Source organism: Rhynchophorus ferrugineus, unplaced genomic scaffold (genome assembly GCF_030347505.1).
Source record: "Rhynchophorus ferrugineus isolate W39M unplaced genomic scaffold, kcgeb_rfMv2 rfM2, whole genome shotgun sequence".
NCBI classification, from domain to species: domain Eukaryota; kingdom Metazoa; phylum Arthropoda; class Insecta; order Coleoptera; family Curculionidae; genus Rhynchophorus; species Rhynchophorus ferrugineus.
In genome coordinates this window covers 71551852-71578296 of record NW_027472581.1, presented here as the reverse complement: position 1 = coordinate 71578296, position 26445 = coordinate 71551852, and the positions used below count along the sequence as shown (strand labels likewise).

At 30.1% G+C, this 26445-nt stretch overlaps 2 protein-coding genes across 3 annotated transcripts in view; one reads left to right on the top strand and one right to left on the bottom strand.

The window, feature by feature from the left end:
* Nucleotides 1-2373, bottom strand: part of LOC143192013 (aly/REF export factor 2-like) — a 33058-nt gene extending 30685 nt beyond the window's left edge. The window contains exons 1-2 of the mRNA XM_076397473.1: nt 1743-2373; nt 1439-1557 (exon numbers count right to left, since the gene is read on the bottom strand). Of these exons, the coding sequence (XP_076253588.1) occupies nt 1439-1557; nt 1743-2373 (750 nt within the window). The remainder of the gene's footprint in view (nt 1-1438; nt 1558-1742) is intronic.
* Nucleotides 1-26445, top strand: part of LOC143190354 (orexin receptor type 2) — a 419319-nt gene that overhangs the window by 185054 nt on the left and 207820 nt on the right. The gene's annotated exons all lie outside the window — the stretch shown is intronic.

Below are 26445 nucleotides of genomic sequence, written 5' to 3'. Positions count from 1 at the left end.
ACCGTAGTAAACCACATTTTTTGGCAAAATTTTTTTATTCAACAAAATTCCCTTCAAGTGTGATACACTGATTATAGCGACCCTCCAACATTTCGATACCATTTTTGTAGTACGATTTTTCCTTTGCTTCAAAAGAGGTCTCAGTTTGGTTGATCACCTCTTCATTTGACGACATTTTTGTCCCAGCGAGCATTTTTTTGAGATATGAGAACAGGATATAGTTGCTAGGAGCCAGATCTGGAGAATACGGTGGATGAGGAAGCAATTCGAAGCCCAATTCTTGATTTTTTACACGATGCATTGTCTTGGTGAAGCAGAATTTTCTTTTTCTTCAAATGCGCCCGTTTTTAGCGATTTCTTCCTTCAAGTGGTCCAATAACGGTATGCAATAGTCGCTGTTGATGGCCCTTCCTTTTTCAAGGTAATCAATGAAAATTATTCTATTCGCATCCCTAAATACAGACGCCATAACCTTGCCAGCCGACTGTTGCGTTTTTTAACGCTTTGGAGCGGGTTCATCGTGTGCAGTCCACTCGGATGACTATCGGTTGGACTCCGGGGTGAAATGATGGAGCCATATTTCATTCATTATCACATATCGAAGCAAAATCTCGATCTTTTGTGGTGAGGATCTCAAAATCTTTTGATGGTTAGGGATAACTAAAAAATATATGGGTTTAATTCCAGTAGCGCTAGAACTAGTGTGTCAGGCCAGGGACTTTTCAATTGACCTATTATATATTACAAACACGCATAAAGATTAACAGCTTTATTCAACATTATGATAGGACTTTTGATCAATTATTTTATTTAGATTAGAATTTTCTTATATGTCAAAGACAAACTGAGCTAAAACTAAAACTAAAAGAGTTGATGCATCAACACTGCGATATTTGGACGTCACAAATATCCATGACGCATTACTAAAAAAACTTTGAATAGACTATATGTATGTATTGATACCATTATCAAATAATCTTAAACATTGTATATGTGTCTAGTATAACCTTTCCAAACTTGAATATATTACACACACTCTTTGATCAACTGGCATCTTAATAGAAAATATAGACGCACGCAATAAGAATTAAGAAAGTTATTTACTGTTTTGTTGATTATTACATCGCTTAATTATAGACTCTATATAAGCATTACGTAAATCCATAAAGCTCCTTAAATCGGTAAAGAGAAACCAAGTATTACATATATAGAATTAACTGGCTTATTCGCCAATTTCACTATTTTTTAATTTTTCGGAAGGCGTAGTAATCGTAAACTAAGTTTACTACATCTTTTCAATTCCATTTATTTAGTGATCTATTACTAGGTTATAAATAATTAAAATAAGGTACAATATTAACAATTTAATTTTTTTTAATAAAAGCACATTTCAAAACTTATACAAAAATAAATAACATTTAATGACAATCAGCTATACGTTCATGATGATGTTCTCGCTCCCCTCCTTGATGTAAGCATCTAATTCTGCATCTAGGTCCTCTGGTGTTATGGGTTTTCGTTGCTGATCTCTCTGATTCGCTCCTCTACCTCCAAAACCTGTGACAAAGTCATATAATTAATATGTATTAAACAAAGGCTCTTTTCAAAGGACATTAAAATAATATATATTTGTCAACTTGTATAATATATACAAAAATAAAAATATATACCACTTTATCAAAATCAACTAATCTAAATTTTATTTGTCTAACTTTTTTTAGGAAATTAATTCAATTACAAACCTCTACTGGGCCTGCCTCTAGATGTTCCTCTGCGACTCCCAAATTTCCTATTTCCTGGTGGTCCTCCAAATACAGCTGCTATGGATTTCCGTGGTGGAGCTGGTGTTTCACTTGTGATTAACTGGAGGTTCATTGGTTTTCCGTCCAAAGGCACTCCATGGTATTGTTTGATAGCCTTAATGGCATCACTCCGGTGTTCAAAGATTATGTCCGCTGTACCCAAAGAGCGGCCAGTTTTATCGTAATGCACGACGGCCTTTTTAAGGGGCCCCAATTCAGCAAAAAGAGTCTGAATGTCGTTGTCCGACACAACGAAATTTAAATTCGAAATCAGCAGTTTTGTAAATCCCATTGGTGATCGAACCACAGCACGCGCAACGCCCTCCTTACGGGGACCATAACCTTCAAAGTGATTGTGCTTCCAAGCACCATTTACGACTTCCCTACTGCGGAATTCCAAGATACGGCCGCCTCTACCACGTCCCCTCTGCACACCTGCACTGCTCCTCCAGAAATTACCACCTCTTCGTTGACCCCAGATATTCTCGAACCTTCCGCTGCCTGGTCTACTTCCACGGCCTCGTCCCGATTTTATAATATCGTCAAGACTCATTTCCAGTTTATTCGCCATATTTCACAAAGACAACGTTAAGGACACCACAAAAACAATTTGTCAGTAATGAAAAGGAACTGAAGAAATTTTAGATAACGATCGACACTAGTAGTAATCTAGAACTGTGACTCGATTTGGGATTCACAGTATTATATATCTAAAAATTCCTTTCATTTAATCATTTTATTTTAGGGCCATGTAAATGTAAATATAATATTAATTAATTTCTAGCCATTAATATAAATTATTAGGTAATGTCATAAAATATTCTTAGAAGTTCTTACCAACATAAATTTTAAAAAAGTGACCATTCATCACTTTCATTGATGTTGTTAGATCAGTTTTCAGGTTGCCATATATAAAAACTATTTTATAAAAACATGTTATAAGCTACCATAGCTACTATAAAAATAAGCTCTAAAGATAATTTAAGTAAATAGGTTAATAATTTAGTTTATATAGATTACGAATATGATTCGTAAAAAGGATAAAATAATTTTTAGAATACTATACATTAAACATTGTTATAGAATGAGATCAATATAAATTACAAAGCTTAAAAAAACTTGTGAAAATAATGTAAATAAAAAAATGAAAATGAAATGAAAATTTAATGAAAAATTAAATTAAACACTCAATCTGGTTATCTTATACCCATATTTTATTGATAGGTCTTATTACAATTTATATTGGATATGGTTACTACAATCTTAATACATATGTACATGTATAATCAAATTCTGTTTTCAATGGTATACTTAAGGTGATTATTCTATTTTTATGTAATATATAATACACGTATTCAAAAGTCTCCGGTCTAACATATAGATGGCGCTAGTTTTATTGTATTCACGGTTATTCAGCTGGCACTAACCAACTAACTAAACTAATCAATTTACATTTCTTCTTGTTAGGAAAAATACCATTAAAACGAATCAATGGCTTGAAAAGTGTTATAAGGACGCCGCAGAATCAGAAGACTTCAAAGGTGTCGTCGTTATTGGTGCATTTGAAAGTCGAAATTGCAAAGAAATGACCGCATATGACAAAAAAGAAGTGTTTCATCAAGACAACGCACCATATTTCAGATTAGTCAAAACAATCGCAAAAGTGCATAAAATAAACTTCGAATTGCTCCTACATCCATCGTATTCGCCAGATATCACTCCCAGAAACTACTGGAGGTTCGCAGACTTCAAAAAAATGCTCACCGCTAAGAAACTTCGCTCGAATGAATAGGTTATCGCTGAAACTAAGGCCTATATTGAGGCAAATGATAAATCGTTCTACAAAAGTCGAATTGAAAGGTTAGAGCGTCGCTGGAATGATTGTGTGCCTTGACGAATAAAGCCAATTTTGAACAAAAAAACATGTTTTCTTTGTTACGCCGAGGGCTTTTCAGCCCATGTATTATGGTGTGATCCATTATTTCTAAACAGTGGTTAGTTGGTTGTCTTATTACACTGAGAAGGTGGTTTATATTTGATGATAATTTTTGAAACATGTTTTTCTATTACTATCGAATAATCGGAAGAAAGATCAAGACGTGATTCTGCCCGACCCGTATTTCTATCAATATATCACATAAATCAACATATCACAATATCAATACAAAAGTTTATAGTATCGGGTGTTTTGTTTCTATACGATGGCCAGTTGCTATGTTGTAAATTATATCTTTATCTCCTTGACTAGTGCTCTACCCTTTGATGTTATTAACCTTGATCCCAAACTTAAATGTTTAACATTGTAATCTGCCGAAATAAATGTATTACTTAGCGTAGCAAAGAAGGAGCTTTGTTGTGATGTTCAGGTTATTGACCCATGGATTTTCTATGTGGCTATAATGGTTGCTTTTAGGTAATTTTTGTTAAATGTTCTTCTTTCGTAATGCTTTATCTTTTCACGGATGATTATGGCTGTACCCCCTTTTAAAAATAAAATTTATATTTGGGTATTGAAGTGTGTTTTGTAAACAATCATTATGTCAATATTTTATTCAGTTATGAAAATCCTTAGATCCCTAGCTAGTTATTATTTCATTTTGCTTTGATGTCGATGTAAAATCATGGAAATGTTATTCTGTCGAACAGTGTCTAATATTATGTATATTTTCTATTTCATAGCGTTGAACTTAGGCTACCTACCATTCGATGATTAAATTGCTATATAGTTACATATTTATTGCATTAATAGTTAAACTTCTTAATATTTATCGGTTTAAAATATTTACTAAATTACTATTAATAACAATAATACCTCTTTTATATATTTCACCTAAAATAAATATTGAAAAATAGTATATTGAATAAAAAACCTGGCTTATTTGATAAACGAATGGTTTATGTATATATCTTCCACGATACAATTTTTAAAACAGTAGCTGTTATATTTTTCCTGATAGAATATTTATTTATATATATATATATATATATATATATATATATATATATATACATATATATATATATATATATATACATATATATATATATATATATATATATATATATATATATATATATGTATGTATTTATTATTCCTGCAAGTAAAATATAAATATTTTAATTTTTCGTGTTTTTATGAGTTTTTGGTCCTCATATGAGAAACATCTGGCATTATATTTCTAGGTATTTTGTAGACCGTTATTCCACTATGTAAAATTCGACATGCCTCAAGGCCGCTGCAATACTCCCCTACCAGAATTTTGCAAACAATTATTTTAAATAAATAAGAATACAAAAATGTATGAACAAAAAAAATAAAAAATACTGATTTGCCAAACAAAATGTGCTTTGAAACGTATAATATACCAAAACGGTTGTGGTTGGTACGGTTGCGATCTGGTACGGCTGTTGATATCTTCCGGTCCTACAGATACCGTAGCTTCATCGTCGCTTTGGCACTTGAATACGGTTTATCGACGACGTTGAAAATAAGCAATTTTTCAGACAGGGCTCCCGTAATCGCCGCTGAGGAGGTGCGCTTGTTCGATCACTTTAGGGTTTCGATGAATGGAGGTAAAACGAAATTAATCAGTGGTGTTTACATTATGTGACCGTTATTTATTAAAGTAATATAAAAATGTGGAAAATATAAAATAGATAAAACGGATGGCAGCGGTGTTACTTGTTGACGAGGCTTGAGCAGTCGATGGTGGCACGTCTAACCAAACTATGGTCGATTACTGAATCATTGGAAATACCCTTCAATAACATCCCAGATAAACGTCTCGGGTTTGCCATCTATCCGTTATCGTGTTCTTGTTGGCGCTGCTGGCACCCCGCCCGTGCTCAACATCTGGGATTATATTTCTGGGTATTTTGTAGACCGTTATTCCACTATGTAAAATTCGACTCAAAAATAGCCTAGGTCGCTACAAAACAAACTATGTAGGGACAAAAGAATTGATTGATGGTATTTATTTCTATATTTTACTAAAATTCCTCATGCTACAATGTACAATAAAAATGTATAAAATAAATCTAAAATAAATCAAATAGGGTCTAAGAAACAGTGGGTTACGATAGGCATTACTTCAGTTACAAATTCAATGTTTCGTTCTATGGTTTAGTGATAGAAACGATGAAGATTTATTTGTATTCTGAATTAAAATGTAAAACAGTTGTTACAAATTAATTATACTATGGAGACTTAATTTAATTACAATATTCTCTCATTAAAGCTATTTATTTGTGACAGTTGAATTATATTTAAAAAGAAAATTTAAAATTATTATTAACTTCTGATTTTCTCCACTCCCTTTAAATATAATCTATTGGCAATTTTTTTTAGTTTAAAGTAGGTGTGTAAAATTTCTTGCAAATGCCTTTCTTTTGCCCGCTGATCACATTTTACATTAGAAATAATATGGTTATTTTAGTTTAGTTCAACTGGATTCACTACAGGCGTGTCTTGCATGTATTTTTGTCAGCGATATCTATTGCGGACCTATTTATCTACCTATCTTGAAATATTGAAAATGCGGACTATCAATGTAAAAAACTGTTAAATAACACAATGCTAATGATGATTTTGATAATTTTCTATACAAAATATTAATTTTCCATTTTGTATTATTGATTTATTTAGTGTACACAGACGCTGCTTGTTGTTTGATTTCAAGAAATATGCTACTGATAAAAGTGATGGTTGTGATTGACGTTGATTCTAATGATAGAAAACTACCGAAGAATAAAAAATAAATAAAAAAAGTATATAGAGTGGGATTAGAAAATCAAATTAAAATGAACAAATGAAATGTCGCAATATTGCAAAAAATTCTAGCATTAGTGAGTAATACATCCAAGATCATCCTCTTGCATGACAGCCCTCGGCTTGATATACGCTGTAATATATGTGACGGATAAACTTTTGGAGCTCGAATAGGGAGTTCTATTGTCCTCTGATTAGTACTTGTTCATGTCGATGTATCATGTCTTGGTTATTACAAGATTTCGAAGCGCAAAAAAAATGTAATAAGCGTGAGTCGATTATTGGATTAGTTTAGAAAAAGTTTAAAGTGAAAGCTTACTTTGAAACAATTTAAAGACATGATGAGACATATTGTGATTAATATGTATCAATGTTTCCCAATCAAGGTTTTTCTGATATGAAAAAAATATTAGAATATATGCAAGTACTTGTTAGCATTGGCGACACTATATATTTAGAAAAAAGATTTAGCTATAATAATAATAATATTGATGTTATTAGATATACTAGTGAATAACTTAAAAACCTTTACTAAACCTTATTCTGACAATGTTTTTAATATAATATCAGTAATATATTTGATATATAAAATTAATTACAGCATTAAAATGTATGCAAACTATCTCATGAATTAACACACGCTATAAAATTTTGGCTTTTAAATGTCATTTAATTAATTCTAATTTCCATTATGTTTTAATAACCAACAAAGTATTAATTAGTTTAAATTAATACATCACTGAACATTATAACAAAAGAATAACGAGACAGATTATTTTCAGAAATGGAACTAGTTCAGATCATCAAATATAAGTTTATATTATTTTAATTCTTTTTTATGTTTTTAATCATAAACATAGAATATATGAATAAAATAATACATATTTGTATATTAATTAAAAAAATAACGAACACAATTATTCACTTTATTTTTTACATTATAGAAAATATATTAAAATAGTATATTTATAATAATTACATGAACTATTGTATTCTCACAACATAGATCAATAAAGTAAATAACTAAAATAATTAGTAAAAGGTTCAAAGAATAAATTCTCATCTAGTTTCATTTAGTTCATCTAGTTTTTTCAATATGTCAATTTTATTTTCAATATTATTTACAATATCCCATATCAACTCAATTGGATTTAAAATGCACTGATAGGGAGGAAGACGTAAAACTCTGTGGCCGCAATATTCAGTAATCTGATCTACTATGCATCTTTTCTCAACCTACTTTCTAAAAATGTAAATTACATAAAATGCAATTAAATATTTCAGTTATATTTACTGAGTAATAATTTGAAATAGTTCATTCTTTAACATGATTTCCTTGAAATTTATTTTATGCACTTTAAGCCATTCCTTAATTGCAGCCTTTGTTGATGTACTTGTTGGGATTTTCTCCACCAGTGTACTAAATATATATGGTAGACGAAATACGAAATATATGTGTACGAAATATATATGGTGCATTGTACATAACAATAACTGATGGGTCCTCCAAGTTCTTTGAAAACTGATTTTCAAACTACCGCAAAGATAAGTTACGGTTCATTTCTTCATGGTAATTACCCGTGGACTTAGAGAAACACTAATTCTGCATCAGGAATAAAACCATTCTTGGTTCCAGTATGAAGAATTATATGTCTGCAATGAATAAATTTTATGACTAACAAAACCTAATCGATAGTTATTTCACCGTTTTTCCATGAACCTTTGTTGCGTTTACACTATATTTATTATCATCTTGCCATGAGCAGCCCAATGTACCATTCTGAAATATTCATGTCTCATTCAATAGTATTCAAATATTTCTATAGCTTTGAGATTTTTGTGGATACTTTCCAGACTAAAAATTTTCTCTGAAATAATTGTATTTAATTATGTTTCGATTGAAAAAACTACTTACTGTTTTATACATTTCGTATATTTGATCTCTGAACCACCAAGATTAATCTTGAACAGGTGAGGACTATTTTGCATAAACACGGTTTCTTTTTGGAGATTTTTTGGTGTGTGCAGCTGCAAGGCGCAAAAAATATTTTGAATAAAAACCGCGGGGATTTCAGTTTTTTTAAAACAAAACATTTAAAAAACGTTTGCCGGTTTATAAACCGTAATTATAATATTTTGATGAATTTTCAGACATTTTGTAAACGGAAAACTTTTGCAGGCTCATTCCGTTACGTTTTCGTAATAGCATTCTACCTTCTGTAATAGCATTCCATCTCTTTTTATTTATAATAAAATTACAAGTATGATATTTTCTGACTGTAAAACGAATTTACAACTTTAGACAGACATATATTGACACTCGTGTCAGTGCTATTTTGAATTGACTATAGGTCACCTTTAATTTCTTTTCTCTGATTTTCTTAATTCACTGCTTTCTATTTTGCCTTGTTTACCACATAAGGACTAAAAACTCAACCCTTAATGAATGCATTAATATATGTTTTACATGCAATATTTATTTACGGATTTTTCATCAAATGCATTGGCTAATGAAACTTGAAATGGATTAGAAAATAATACCAATAACATTCACAGAAAGTTCTTAATATATTTTACAATTGCCTATAATAGTCCCAACAACTGTTCCAGAACATTATCCATAATTACCAGTTCGTGGGCAATGGATTGGTTGATGTTTATATTATTAATCTGAAAATCTGCTTGCGAAAATATAAATGCCTTCTAAACAGCATAGAAGATTCTGGTTATTCTAGAATTTTGTTAATCTACACTAAGATAATTTTCCACATATGTTGTGTTTTCCTTTCAGAGCTGAATACACCTTCCGACTAAACGGGCACATTAGTTTGTATATGTAACTATATATGATCATATATTTCTTAATCGTTAAATCATGACCTAGATCTAAATTTGAAAAAGAAAATATTTCTTTCAAAGCCATGCCGTCTTTTATTATAAATATCATACAATAGTATCATGTATATAACGTATTAAATATGAAATTGAATGTATTCGACTATATATAACAGCATTACGTAATCGAATATAAATTATATTTTCCTGATGCTCCATACTCTCATTATATATCCCATTATTTTCTTTAATTAACGTTAATCTATACTCAACTCGAGCAAAACGAAGAGCTTAATAAATAATTAACATCAAGCCAATGCGGAAGGGATTATTTTAATATAAGTGTGCGCGTAAACCCGTTACGTAAAAGAATAACTGACACCTAATAACGCTTGGTCGTGAATGCTTTTATTTGACGCGGAGTAGCTGTCAATCATCTTGATTGATCAACATTTTAATGGAAATACTCTCCCAGATATTAATTATTGTCAAAGCACAATCTAAATATAAAAGGGTTTCGTTATAGCGGGAAAAGTAAGAAAGGTGTGATTTCAACAATTTCTCCTGAAAAATTCTGCTTTATGAAAAAGTGCGGATTAAAATATAATTATAATTATGGATTAAATGAATTAATATTTTATTTTCTTTCATGAAACTATATTAGTACTGATTTATTAATTAACATAATATTTCCAAAAGTATGTGCTTTGATTATATATAATGTTGGCTGTTAATTTTGTGAAAACTTTTACTCTTAAAGAAATGACCAGCGAGGTAAATATGTTATTTCCCGGTATGAACAGCTTTCAGTTTTGATAAAGTTATCTTTAGTATCAATTATATCTTTATCTGCCACCAGGTAACTTATGATTATTTGGACTGCATTGCTTTACCCAAATTTTCGCTTCATGGTTATTATTGATCTAATAAGAAAATCAACAAATTTTTCACAATAGAACTAATTAATCATGTTAGAAGAAGAAGAGAGTTTCATACAAATAAAAGAGTTTACACACAGTCTTCATTAAAAAGTCTTCATAAATCTCAAACTGTCTACACACTACACACTTAACAAAGTCTATTAAACAGTCTTCATACAAAACAAATAGCCTGCAAACACGGTCTAACAAAACACAACCCACACACATGAAGGAGTCTACATATTCAATCTTCACTAAAGAATTTTCATAAAAGTTAAGCATTCTAAAACTAAACAGTTATTACAAAAATCAAGCAATTTATACACACAGTCTTCACTAAACTATTTACATACAAATCAACTAGTATATACATACAGACTTCAATAAACAGTTTTTATACAAATCAAAAAGTTTACATAGATAGTTTTAACTAAACATTCCTCGTACAAATCAAACGGTCTACACACTAAGTAGCATTTATAGCAATCAAACAATCTACACACCCACAGCCTCCACTAAACCATTTTTATACACGTAAGAAATTGAAATATTTCAGTTTTGAGTATAGTTCCTTTGAAACTGAATTCCTGTTTTGAAAATCATTCCTTCATTACTGCCTTTGTTGACGCCCCTAAAACTAAACACCCAAAGTCCCTAAGCCACTAAACAGTCTTTACTAATCAGTCGTCATACAAATCAAATCCTATACTCACACAGCTTTCACCAAGAAGCACTCTTACTGTCTTAGTAACTCTCAACGTTGCATCATTATCAAATGCACCGAAAGCTGAATTTAGATTCACTTTCACTATCAGTTTATAGTAAGTGTTCAAGTCACAATTAAAAGTCTAATAAATTAGATCCGTTAATTGTACAACCAAAAGAATTCTACAATTAAGGTATATAACTTATATAAATGTAATTACGTCGCAATAATTACAATGAATATTTTGGCCCAAAAGGATGTACAAACAAGAACTGTTGCTTGTATATGTGGAAAGAAGATTGGAAATCAACAGTTTTGTGATTATCTATAAACTGACGGTGAAGTGAAAGTGAATTTAGTGCAGCTTTCGATGCATTTGATAATGATGCAATGTTGAGAGTTACTAAGACTAGGTTATGAGAGTAAAAACAACTAAAGGTATGCACATAATTAACAGAGTATAACTGTACACTGACTGTCCCAACTATTGATAATTAAATTTGCGTCGCAACATACTACCCCCCCTGAACCATTTGGTTCGAAATAGTAATAATACTAATAAGAATTACTAATTCTAAAACTACACAGTTTTCTTAAACTCATATAAATTTAATTACGTCGCAACAGTAATAATTCTTTGCCTACACACACATCAACTTAATTGGATTTAATATGCAGTTATAGGGACCAAGACGTAATATTTTATGACCATATTGTTGAGCCATCTAATCTACTGTGTATCTTTTTTCGAACTCTAGAAAAAGAAATAAACTTCGAGAAGGGCAATTAAATATTTCATTCATATATACCGAGTAACAATTTGAAAGGGTTCAGTATTTGCAAAGACTCTTCAAAACTTAATTCATGTTTTGAAAGCCATTCCTTCTTTACAGCCTCTATTGATGCAATTGTTGGATTTTTTTCCACCAGTGTACAATGATATGGTGCATTGTCTATAACAATAACTGATGTTTCCTTCAGCTTGTCTAATAATTGAATTTCAAGCCAGAGCAAAAACATATTATGGTTGATTTATTCATGTTATTTGCCAATACCAATAACAATATGTCTGCAATGAATAATTAAAAAATGATATAACCAACAAAATTTAATCAAATTTTTTAGTGATAATTTCATTTTTTCATCAATTTTGTCGTCTTTATACCTTTTTTTGTTGAGGTCAAGAATGACCAAATGAAACATTTTAAAATATCCAAATCTCGTCAAGGTACACAAAATCAAATAACATATTTTTCTTGATATTAATGTATGCTTTCAGAAATTAAATATTTTTCAAGGCTATGCCTAGAAGTTCCATTAGGCTTCTTCGAGGGTTATCCACACCCCGAGTCTTCATAGAAATCAAACTCTACACACACATAATTTTCACTAAACAATACACATACAATTCACAGGGTCTACACACAGTTCTCATACTAATCAAACACTCTACAAACACAGCCTTCACTAAACAATTTTCACACAAATCAAAGAATCTATACCCATTATTTTCACTAAAGGATCTTCATACAAATGAAACAGTCTAGAAATAGCTTTCGCTACTTAGACTTCCCTAATCAGTCTTCTAAAAAATTAAACACAATAGAGCCGTCACAAAACAGTTTTTACTAAATATTCCTCGATAAAAAGCTATCTCTAAGCAGTTCTCTCGCAAATCAAGCAGTATACACCATCAGTCTTCGCTAAACATACATACTTACAACAGTATACAAACACTTCACTAAGCAGCTTTCACTAAACAGTCTTCATAGATATCAAAAAGTCTACACATATGGTCTTCTATGGACAAATCAAATAGATCACATGCAGTCTTTCCTAAACATCCTCCACTTAACAATTTTCATTACATAGCTTTTAAGAAAGTCATTCAGTCTACACACACAGCCTTTATTAAACAGTGTTCGAACAAGCCAAAGTGAATACAGACCCAGACATCACTAAAGAGTCTCCGCTAAAAACTTTTTATAAGCATCAAAAATAAACAGTATATACGCACACTTCACTGTACATTCTTTATAGAAATAAAATAGATTACAGGCACAGAATTCTCTAAACAGTCTTCCCTAAGCGACTTTCACCAAACAGTTTTCATACAAGCCAAAAAGTATACAAACCCACACATTACTAAATAGTCATCACTAAAACAGTCTACACTAAACAGTCGATAAGTCCTCATTAAATATTCCTCATTGGCATGAAATTCAGTTTCAGTTCTTTACAAATAATCCAGTATACCATATACACACGTAATCCTAACTAAGAAGTTTTTGTACAATTTTAAGGGTCTACATGCACAGTCACATAAAAATAGTCCTCACAGTTTTTATTAAAGAGGACCCATAAAAGTCAAACAGCCTACACACAGAGTCTTCATTAATTCATTTTCACTAATCAGTCTTCAACCAAACAAGAGTATTCACAGACAGTCTTCACAGACTTCCAAACTTCACACACACAGCCTTCACTAAAACGTTTTCATATAAATCAAACATTCACTCAACGATTTACACTACACAGTCTTCACAAAAGCCATTCATTCTGTATACACAGTTTTGACTAAACTATTTACATACAAATCAAACAGAATACATACACTCACTTCACTAACCAGTCTTCATAGACATCAAAAAGTCCACACACGCAATCTTCACTAAATCGTCATCATAAAAATCTAACAGTAAACACGGACACTTCACGGCAGTCTTCATAGAAATCAAAAAGTTTACCCACACAGACTTCATTGAAAGTTCTTCGGAATTCAAACCAAACAGTATACTCACACAATCTTCACGAAATAGTCACTTCACTAACAGTCTTCAGTAGACGAAATATTTTAGAATATAATTTATTTCAATTGTTTATTACCTTTAATGTATATATTTTCGAATAATTTAAACTACAGTTGATTATACAGCCACGATAATTTATAGGTTATAGTTGTTTCATTATATTCATATTGAACTCTTTTCCACACCACCACTGAGGTAGAGTTCAAGGCGCGTTTTTTTTTATGTAGTGGTATCCCATGGAGGCCTAATCCACTTAATTCGTAATTGTATATTTTACCTGCGTACACCATTCTTGATAAAATGAATAAATGAGTTCTATCTAATGCATTTTGCCATATCAACAAAACAATTACTATTCATTCTCTCCTCATTCTTTCTAACCTAAGCATCAAGTACAATCCTGAATAATTACAACCATATCTATGCACACAAATCTTTCACACCTTACAATACATTTTCTAAAGTTATACTCTATTAATTATGTGCATATTTTCAGTTGTTTTTACTCTCATAACCCTGTCTTAGTAACTCTTAACATTGCATCATTATCAAATGCACCGAAAGCTGAATTCAGATTCACCTTCACTGTCAGTTTATAGTAACTATTCAAGTCAATCACAAAACTGTTGATTTCCAATCTATCGACAAGTTGTTCATGTTTCCACAATTTTTCAATTTCTTTTCTGTCACAAATATTAGGAACATCAGTTAAAAGTCTAATAAATTAGATCCGTTAACTGTAGAACCGAAAGAATTCTACAATTAACGTAAATTTAAATTTACACGATTCTCCCGTCTTTTAATAATCAAATTTGCACCGCAACATACTACCCTCGTTGAACCATTAGGTTCAAAAGAGTAATAATACTAATAAGAATTCCTAATTCTAAAACTACACAATTTTCTTAAACGTATATAAATGTAATTACGTCGCAACAATTACAATGAATATTTTTTGGCCCAAAAGGATGTACAAACAAGAACTCTTTGTATATATGGAAAGAAGATTGGATATCAACAGTTTTGTGATTGACTTCAACAGTTACTCTAAACTGACGGTGAAGTGAAAGTGAAACTATATGCAGCTTTCGATGCATTTGATAATGATGCAATGTTGAGAGTTACTAAGACAGGGTTATGAGAGTAAAAAAACTAAAGATATGCACATATTTAATAGGGTATAACTGTACACTGACTGTCCCAACTATTGATAATTACATTTGCGTAGCAACATAGTGCCCTCCTTGAACAATTAGGTTCGAAATAGTAATAATACTAATAAGAATTTCCAATTCTAAAACTACACAGTTTTCTTAAACTTATATAAATTTTATTACGTTGCAACAGTAATAATTCTTTGCCTATACACATATCAACTTAATTGGATTGAATATGCAGTTATAGGGACACAGACGTAATATTTTATGACCATATTGTTGAGCCATCTAATCTACTGTGTATCTTTATTCGAACTCGGGAAAAAGAAATAAACTTGGAGAAGCGCAATTGAATATTTCATTCATATTTAAGGAGTAACAATTTGAATGGGTTCAGTATTTTCATAGACACTTCGAAACTTAATTCATGTTTTGAAAGCCATTCCTTCTTTACAGCCTCTGTTGATGCACTTGTTGGGATTTTTTCCACCAGTGTTCTATGATCATCACCATAGTGCAATAACTGATATTTCCTTCAGCTTATCTAATAATTGAATTTCAAGCCAGGGCAAAAACATATTATGGTTCATTTATCCATGGTATTTGCCAATACCAATAACAATATGTCTGCAATGAATAATTAAAAAATGTTATACCCGACAAATTTTAATCAAATTTTGTAGTTATAATTGCATTTTTTCATCAATTTTGTCGTCTTTATACCTATTTTGTTAAGGTCAAGAGTGATTAAATGAAACATTTTAAAATATCGAAAATCTCGTAAAGGTACACAAAATCAAATAACATATTTTCCTTGATATTAATTTATGCTTTCAAAAATTAAATATATTTCAAGGCTGTGCTTAGACGTTTCATTAGGCCCCTTCGAGGGTTGTCTACACCCCGAGTCTTCATAGAAATCAGACACTACACACACACAATTTTCACTAAACAATATTCATACAATTCACAGGGTGTACACACATAGTCGTCATACTAATCAAACACACTACAAACACAGCCTTCACTAAACAATCTTCACACAAATCAAAGAATCTACACCTATTATTTTCACTAAAATGTCTTCATATAAATCAAACAGTCTAGCAACAGCCTTCGATACTTAGACTTCCCTAATCAGTCTTTGAAAAAATAAAACACAATAGAGCCGTCACAAAGCAGTTTTCACTAAATATTCCTCAATACATAGCTATCTCTACTACTCAAACATACTTACTAAACAATATTCACTAAAACGTCCTCATATAAATAAAACAGGATAAAAACACTTCACTAAGCAGTTTTCACTAAACAGTCTTCATAGACACACAAAAGTCTACATATATGATCTACTCTAAACAATCTTCGAACAAATCAAATATATCACATGCAGTTTTCCATAAACATTCTCCACTTAACAATTTTAATTAGATAGTATATAAGAAAGTCATTCAGTCTAAACACACAGCCTTCACTAAACAGTTTTCATAAAAGCCAAAGTGAATACAGACCCAGACATCCCTACACAGCCTCCGCTAAACACTTTTCATAAACATCAAAAATTAAACACATAAATTCTTCAATAAACCAAGCTAAATCAATTCAAACAGTATACACGCACACTTCACTAAACATTCGTTATAGAAATCAAATAGACTACAGACACCGAATTCACGAAATAGTCTTCCTTAAGCGTCCTTCACTAAACAATTTTCATACAGGCCAAAAAGTATACAAACCCACACATTACTAAACAGTCTACACTAAGGATCATCTTCTCTGATTAGTTCAATAGATCAAATGCATTCTTTACTAAACATCCTTTACTCAACAATTATTACTACACAATCTACTTGAAAACCATTCAGTTTTCCCACATAGCCTTCACTAAATCGTTTTCATGCATATCAAACAGTATATAAACACACTTTCTTAAACATTCCTCAGCAAACAACATTGACTCAACTTTTTCGCTACACAGTATGCATGAAAACAATTCAGGCTACAAACGCTGCCTTCAATAACCCCTTTTCATGCAAATTACACATTATACATGCACACTAAATATTCTACAAGAAACAACATTCACTCAACAATTTTAATTACACAGTGTGAATGAAAGCCATTCGGTTTTCCCATATACCCTTCACTAAACCGTTTTCATACATATCAAACAGTACATAGAAACACTTTCCAAAACATGATACACTACACAAACAATAAGAAATCAAACTAACAATGAACAAAAATGAAACTAACAAATCAAACAGTATATAGACACAGTTCCCGAAAAATTCCACACTAAACAACATTCAATCAACATTTTTCACTACACAGTGTCCATGAAAACAATTCAGACTTCAAACGCAGCCTTCACGAAACCGTTTTCATGTAAATCAGGCGATATATGAACAAACTTCACTAAACAATCCTCGCTAAACAACATTTACTTTGAAATTTTCATTACACAGTGTGCATGAAACCATTCAGTCTTCTCATGCAGCCTTCACTAAACCCTTTTCATGCAAATTACATATTATACCGACACACTTCACTAAATATTTTACAATAAACAACATCCTCTCAACAATTTTCATTACACACTGTGCATAAAATCATTCTATACAGTATACACAAACAAGCTTCACTAAACTGATTTTATATAAATCTAAAGAGTATACTCACACTATCCTCACTAACCTGTTTTCACATAAATCTCTATTATATAAATACACAGTTTTCACTAAATAGTTTTAATATATATCTAAAGAGTATTCACACACCATCTACTTGCACTCTATACAGTTCACTTCACTTTTCATATAAATCTATACAGTATACAAAAACGAACATCACTAAACTTTTTTTGTATAAATCTAAAGAGTATACACAAACGAACTTCACTAAACTTTTTTATATAAATCTAAACAGTATACACACACTATCTACACTAAATTATTTTCACATAAATCTAAATAGTGTACACACACAATGTTCACTAAATAGTTTTCATATAAATCTATACATTATACCCAAACAAACTTCACTAAATTTTTTTCATATAAATCTAAACAGTATACACACACTATCTTCACTAAACTGTTTACACATAAATCTAAACGGTATACACACACAAAGTTCACTTAATAGTTTTCATATAAATCTATACATTATACACAAACGAACTTCACTAAACTTTTTTTATATACATCTAAACAGTATAAACACACTATCTTCTCTAAACTGTTTTCACATATATCTAAACGGTATACACACACAAAGTTCACTGAATTGTTTTCATCTAAATTTATATATTATACACAAACGAACTTCACTAAACTTTTTTTATATACATCTAAACAGTATACACACACTATCTTCTCTAAACTATTTTCACATAAATCTAAACAGTATACGCACACAAAGCTCACTAAATAGTTTTCATATAAATATATACATTATACATAAACGAACTTCCCTAAAATTTATATATAAATTTAAACTGTATACACACATTATGTTCTCTAAACTGTTTGTACATTAATCTAAACAGTATACACACACAAAGTTCACTAAATACTTTTCATATAAATATAATCATTAAACACAAACCAACTTCACTAATTTTTTTTCATTTAAATCTAAACAGTATATACACACTATCTTCACTAAACTGTTTTCACATAAATCTAAACAGTAAACACACACAAAGTTCACTAAATAGTTTTCATATAAATCTATACATTATACACAAACGATCATCACTAAACTTTTTTTATATAAATCTAAACAGTATACACACACTATCTTCACTAAACTATTTGGACATAAATCTAAACAGTATACACACACAAAGTTCACTAAATAGTTTTGATATAAATATAATCATTAAACACAAACAAACTTCACTAAACCATTTTTATATAAATCTAAACAGTATACACACACTCTCTTCACTAAACTATTTTCACATAAGCAAACAACATTCACTCAACTATTTTGCTACACAGTGTGCATGAAAACAATTCAGGCTACAAACGCTGACTTCAATAACCCCTTTTCATGCAAATTACACATTATACCTACACACTTCACTAAATATTATACAATAATCAACATTCACTCAACAATTTTAATTACACAGTGTGCATGAAAGCCATTCGGTTTTCCCACACAACCTTCACTATACCGTTTTCATACATATCAAACAGTACATAAACACACTTCCCTAAACATTCCACACTAAACAACATTCACTCAACATTTTTCATTTCACAGTGTGCATGAAAGCCATTCGGTCTTCCCACACAGCATTAAGAAAACCGATTTCATACAAATCAAACATTACATAGACACACTTACCTAAAGATTCCACCCTGAACAATATTCACTCAACATATTTCATTACGCAGTGTACGTGAAAACCATTGGGCCTTCTCACACAGCCTTCACTAAACTATTTTCATACAAATCAACCAGTACATAGACACACTTCCCTAAACATTTCCCACTAAACAACATTCACTCAACAATTTTTATTACACAGTGTGCATGAAAGCCATTCGGTCTTCCCACACAGAATTCAGTAAACCGATTTCATACAAATCAAACAGCACATAGACACACTTATCTAAACATTCCACACTGAACCACATTCACTTAACATTTTTCATTACACAGTGTGCATGAAAAGCATTGGGTCTTCCCACACAGCCTTCACTAAACTCTTTTCATACAAATCAACCAGTACATAGACACACTTTCTTAAACATTCCACACTAAACAACATTCACTCAACAATTTTTTTACATAGTATGCATGAAACCATTCAATCGTCCCACACAGCCTTCACCAAACCGTTTTCATATATTTCAAACAGTACATAAAAACACTTTCCTAAACATTCCTCAGCAAACAACATTCACACAAATTTTTCGCTACACAGTGTGCACAAAAACAATTCAGGCAACAAGCGCTGCCTTCAGTAACCCCTTTTCATCCAAATTACACATTACACATGCACACTTCACTAATTATTCTACAATAAACAACATTCACTCAAAACTTTTTATTGCATACTGTATATGAAAACCATTCATTTCTCATACGCGGCCTTCACTAATGCGTTTTCATGCAAATTACACATTGTAGAGACAACACTTCACTAAATATTTTACAATAAACAACATCCTCTCAACAATTTTCATTACACACTGTGCATAAAACCATTCTATACAGTATACACAAGCAAGCTTCACTAAGCAGTTTTTATATAAATCTAAAGAGTATACACACAGTATCTTCACTAACCTGTTTTCATATAAATCTATACTCTATAAATACACAGTTTTCACTAAATTGTTTTAATATATATCTAAACAGTATTTACACACCATGTTCTTGCACTCTATACAGTATGCACAAACAATTTTCACTAAACACTTCACTTCACTTTTCATATAAATCTATACAGTACACAAAAACGAACTTCACTAAACTTTTTCTATATAAATCTAAACAGTATACGAACACGACTTTCACTAAACTCTTCTCACCTAAATTTAAACAGTATACAAAAATAATCTTCCCTAAATAGTTTTCATATAAATATACACATTATACACAAACCAACTTCACTAAACTTTTTTATATAAATCTAAACAGTATACACACACTATATTCACTAAACGGTTTTCACATAAATATAAACAGTATACACACACAAAGTTCACTAAATAGTTTTCATATAAGTATAAACATAAAACACAAACGAACTTCACTAAATTTTTTTATATAAATCTAAACAGTATCTTCACTAAACTGTTTTCACATAAGCAAATAACATTCACTCAAATTTTTCGCTAAACAGTGTGCATGAAAACAATTCAGGCTACAAACGCTGCCTTCAATAACCACTTTCCATCCAAATTACACATTATACATGCACACTTCACTAAATATTCTACAATAAACAACATTCAGTCAACAATTTTAATTACGCAGTGTGAATGAAAGCCATTCGGTTTTCCCACATATCCTTCACTAAACCGTTTTCATTCATATCAAACAGTACATAAACGTACTTCCCTAAACATTCCTCAGTAAACAATATTCACTCAAATTTTTCACTACACAGTGTTCATGAAAACAATTCAGGCTTCAAACGCAGCCTTAACGAAACCGTTTTCATGTAAATCAAGCAATATACAGACACACTCCACTAAACACTCCTCGCTAAACAACATTCACTTTACAATTTTCATAACACAGTGTGCATGAAAACATTCAGTTTTCTCATGCAGCCTTCACTAAACCCTTTTCATGAAAATTATATATTATACCCACACACTTCAATAAATATTCTACAATAAACAACATTCACTCAAAAATTTTCATTGCACACTGAGTATGAAAACCATTCAGTTCTAATACGCGGCCTTCACTAATGCATTTTCATGCAAACTACACATTCTAGAGACAACACTTCACTAAATATTTTTTCAATAAACAACATCCTCTCAACAATCTTCATTACACACCATGCATAAAACCATTCTATACAGTATACACAAACAAGCTTCACTAAACTGTTTTTATATAAGTCTAAAGTATATACACACACTATCTTCACCAGCCTGTTTTTACATATATCTATACTGTATAAATACACAGATTTCACTAAATTGTTTTAATATATATCTAAACAGTATTCACACACCTTCTTGCACTCTATACAGTTTGCAGTAAACAATCTTCACTAAACACTTCACTTCACTTTTCATATAAATCTATACAGTACACATAAACGAACTTCACTAAACTTTTTTTATATAAATCTAAACAGTATACGCACACTACCTTCACTAAATTGTTTTCGCATAAATTTAGACAGTATACACAAACGATCTTCACTAAACTGATTTCACATAAATCTAAACAGTATACACACACAAAGTTCACTGAATAATTTTCATATAAATCTATATATTATACACAAATGAACTTCACTAAACTTTTTTTATATTCATCTAAACAGTATACACACACTAAATTCTCTAAACTATTTTCACATAAATCTAAACAGTATACACACACAAAGTTCACTATATAGTTTTCATATAAATATAAACATTAAACAAAAACGAACTTCACTAAAATTTGCATATTATTTTAAACTGTATACACACACTACCTTCACTAGACTGTTTGCACATAAATCTAAACAGTATACAGAAAAAAATGTTCACTAAATAGTTTTCATATAAATATAATCATTAAACACTAACGAACTTCACTAAATATTTTTCATATAAATCTAAACAATATACACACACTATCTGCATTAAACAGTTTTCACATAAACGGTATACACACACAAAATTCACTGAATTGTTTTCATATAAATCTATACATTATACACAAACGAACTTCACTAAATTTTTTTTATATACATCTAAACAGTATACACACACTATATTCACTAAACTGTTTTCACATTAATCTAAACAGTATACACACAAAGTTCACTAAATAGTTTTCATATAAATATAAACATTAAACACAAACGAACTTCACTATATTTTGTATATAAATTTAAACTGTATACACATACTACATTCACTAAACTGTTTGCACATAAATCCAAACGGTATACACACACAAAGTTCACTAAATAGTTTTCATATAAATATACACATTATACACAAACGAAATTCACTAAACTTTTTTTATATAAATTTAAACAGTATACACACACTATATTCACTAAACTGTTTTCACATAAATCTAAACAGTATACACACACAAAGTTCACTAAATAGTTTTCATATAAATTTATACATTTATACCAAACCAAACCAAACGAACTTCACTAAACTTCTTTTATATATATCTAAACAGTATACACACACTATCTTCACTAAACTGTTTTCACATAAGTCTAAACAGTATACACACACAAAGTTCACTAAATAGTTTTCATATAAATATAATCATTAAACACAAACGAACAACACTAAATTTTTTTCATATAAATCTAAACATTATAGACGCACTATCTGCACTAAACTGTTTTCACATAAATCTAAACGGTATACACACACAAAGTTCACTGAATAGTTTTCATATAAATCTATACATTAGACACAGACGAACTTCACTAAACTTTATTTTATATACATCTAAACAGTATACACACATTATCTTCAGTAATCAGTTTTCACATAAACATTAACGGTATACATACACAAAGTTCACTAAATAGGTTTCATATAAATCTATACATTATACACAAACGAACTTCACTAAAAATTTTTATATAAATCTAAAGAGTATACACACACTATCTTCACTAAACTCTCTTCACAAAAATCTAAACAGTATACACACACAAAGTTCACTAAATAGTTTGCATATAAATATACACATTATACACAAACCAACTTCACTAAACTTTTTTGTATAAATCTAAACAGTATACACACACCATATTCACTAAACGGTTTTCACATAAATCTAAACAGTATACACGCACAAATTTCACTAAATAGATTTCATATAAATCCATACATTATACACAAACGAACATCACTAAACTTTTTTTATATATACATCTAAACAGTATACACACACTATATTCACTAATCTATTTGGACATAAATCTAAACAGTATACACACACAAAGTTCACTAAATAGTTTTTATATAAATCTATACATTATACCCAAACGAACTTCACTAAATTATTTTTATATATATCTAAACAGTAAACACACACTATCTTCACTAAACTGTTTCCACATAAGTCTAAACAGTATACACACACAGACTTCATTAATCGTTTTCATATAGATATAAACATTAAAGACAAACGAATTTCACTAAATTTTGTATATAAATTTAAACTGTATACACACACTACATTCACTAAACTATTTGCACATCAATCTAAACAGTATACACACACAAAGCTCACTAAATAGTTTTCATATAAATATAATCATTAAACACTAACGAACTTCTCTAAATATTTTTCATATAAATCTAAACAATATACACACACTATCTGCATTAAACAGTTTTCACATAAATCTAAACGGTATACACACACAAAATTCACTGAATTGTTTTCATATAAATCTATACATTATACACAAACGAACTTCACTAAATTTTTTTTATATACATTTTTAATCTAAACAGTATACACAACCAAAGCTCACTAAACAGTCTTCATATAGATCTATACATTATACACAAACGAACTTCACTAAACTTTTTTATGTAGATCTAAAAAGTATACACACACTATCTTCACTGAACTGTTTTCACATAAATCTAAGCAGTGTACACGCACAAAGTTCACTAAATAATTTTCATATAAATCTATATTTTATACACAAACGAACTTTACTAAACTTTTTTTATACAAATCTAAACAGTATACACACACAAAGTTCACTAAATAGTTTCCATATAATTCTATACATTATACACAAACGAACTTCACTAAACTTTTTTATATATATCTAAACAGTATACACACTATCTTCACTAAACTGTTTTCATATAAATCTAAACAGTATACACACACAAAGTTCACTAAATAGTTTTCATATAATTCTATACATTATACACAAACGAACTTCACTAAACTTTTTTATATATATCTAAACAGTATACACACACTATCTTCACTAAACTATTTTCACATAAATCTAAACAGTATATACACAATTTTCACTAAAATGTTTTTATATAAATCTAAAGTGTATTCACACACTGTCCTAACTAAACAGTTTTCACATAAATAAATACAGTATACACAAACAAATTTCACTAAACTGTTTATAAATAAATCCAAACAGTATACACAAGAGGCTTCTCAAAACAGTATATATACAAATCAAGCAGCAAACACAGTCTTCACTGAACAGTTTCCATACAAATCAAAAGAGAATACACGCACAGTCTTCACTAAAAAAACTTCATACAAATCAAACGGTATACAAAGCGTTATTTAAGGAACTACCTAGTTCTCTGTTCGTTGTTGGAGATCTTCTTAGATCTCTTAACAAACTGGTGTTTTAGCCGCTTTATTTAATTATGCAATTTGCGCAATGTTTGCTCACATCTGACAGTTTCACGCAGTTTCAGATAGACTTTTCCGAATTAATGGAATACTTAATTTGCACCAAATACAGTTTAAGTGTACCACGGCTATTATTAATTTGAGTCTTTATACCTAAACTTTTTGGCCTTGACTCAGGAATTGAACATTACATTGTTAGTTTAGCAACTTTAAGTAAAATAAGTTTAGAACAATTCGACCTATTTAAGGTGGCATGTGTGCCACGTTCCGAATTTATACAATATATGCCACTCACCTTCTCTTCTACCAATGGACAATTTTTCCAAATCACAACTAAACCAGAGGCCAGGTACCGACAACTAAACTGTATAACCAACTAAAAAAAAGCATTTTTAAACATTATAAACAAACAATAACAATTTTCTGTAGACGACAATAAGAGACTGGCGGTTACTAAGTCAATGTAGAAAAGGAAATAAAGAAATGTAAGAGTACTACATGTACTGGTAGTGGTCCAGTCTACAACTGTTGCTCATTGTGAGATTCACATTTTTATATTTCTAAACATTTTATTTATTTAATCATTTTATTTTAGGCTTATATATATTTATTGGTATAATATATCCTACAAATAAAGTCTTCTTTATATAACATTATTTTATTGTCAATGGATGGATGGATGCACTACTGATATTACGGCTTCCTGAATCTTTAAACCATCTATATAGTCATTAATGTATCATTATTAAATAACTTATTTTTCTTTTTTAACATCTTTTTATATGGTAATAATAGTAAACAATAATCATAATAAATATATTACCTAATAACAAGCATTTAATATTCCTAATATTTCTTATCCAAAAACCTATTGTAAAATCCTTTTGATTTTACAATTGCTAAAAAGAGACCGAATGCTACCTGAGGTATCGGAACAGTTAACAAAATCGTTCAATAAAATTCTATTTGTATTGTTACTGGTCGACCCTTTTGTCGAGTATCTACAAAATTCTTTAATTCGTTAGTGATAATAACTATAAATTACATTATATACCGAGAAACATTGTAAATCAAAAGTCCAATTGATCCGTCACAATACTTTTTAATATGTACATTGGCAGTTTTAATAGATAGACTATATGTTTACTTTTATATATTTATATAAAATATTTTTTTTATATTACATATTTTTTATATTTATATTTTTGTTATGACACGTTTACTAATTAAGGAGTGTAGAAAAGACAACCGAAATAATTTATATGTTAAATTTTATTACGAATATCAAAAGTAATATTGAAATACATACTAGAATTTTGTTAATTTAATTTCTTTGTTATTCTTATAAAATATTATTT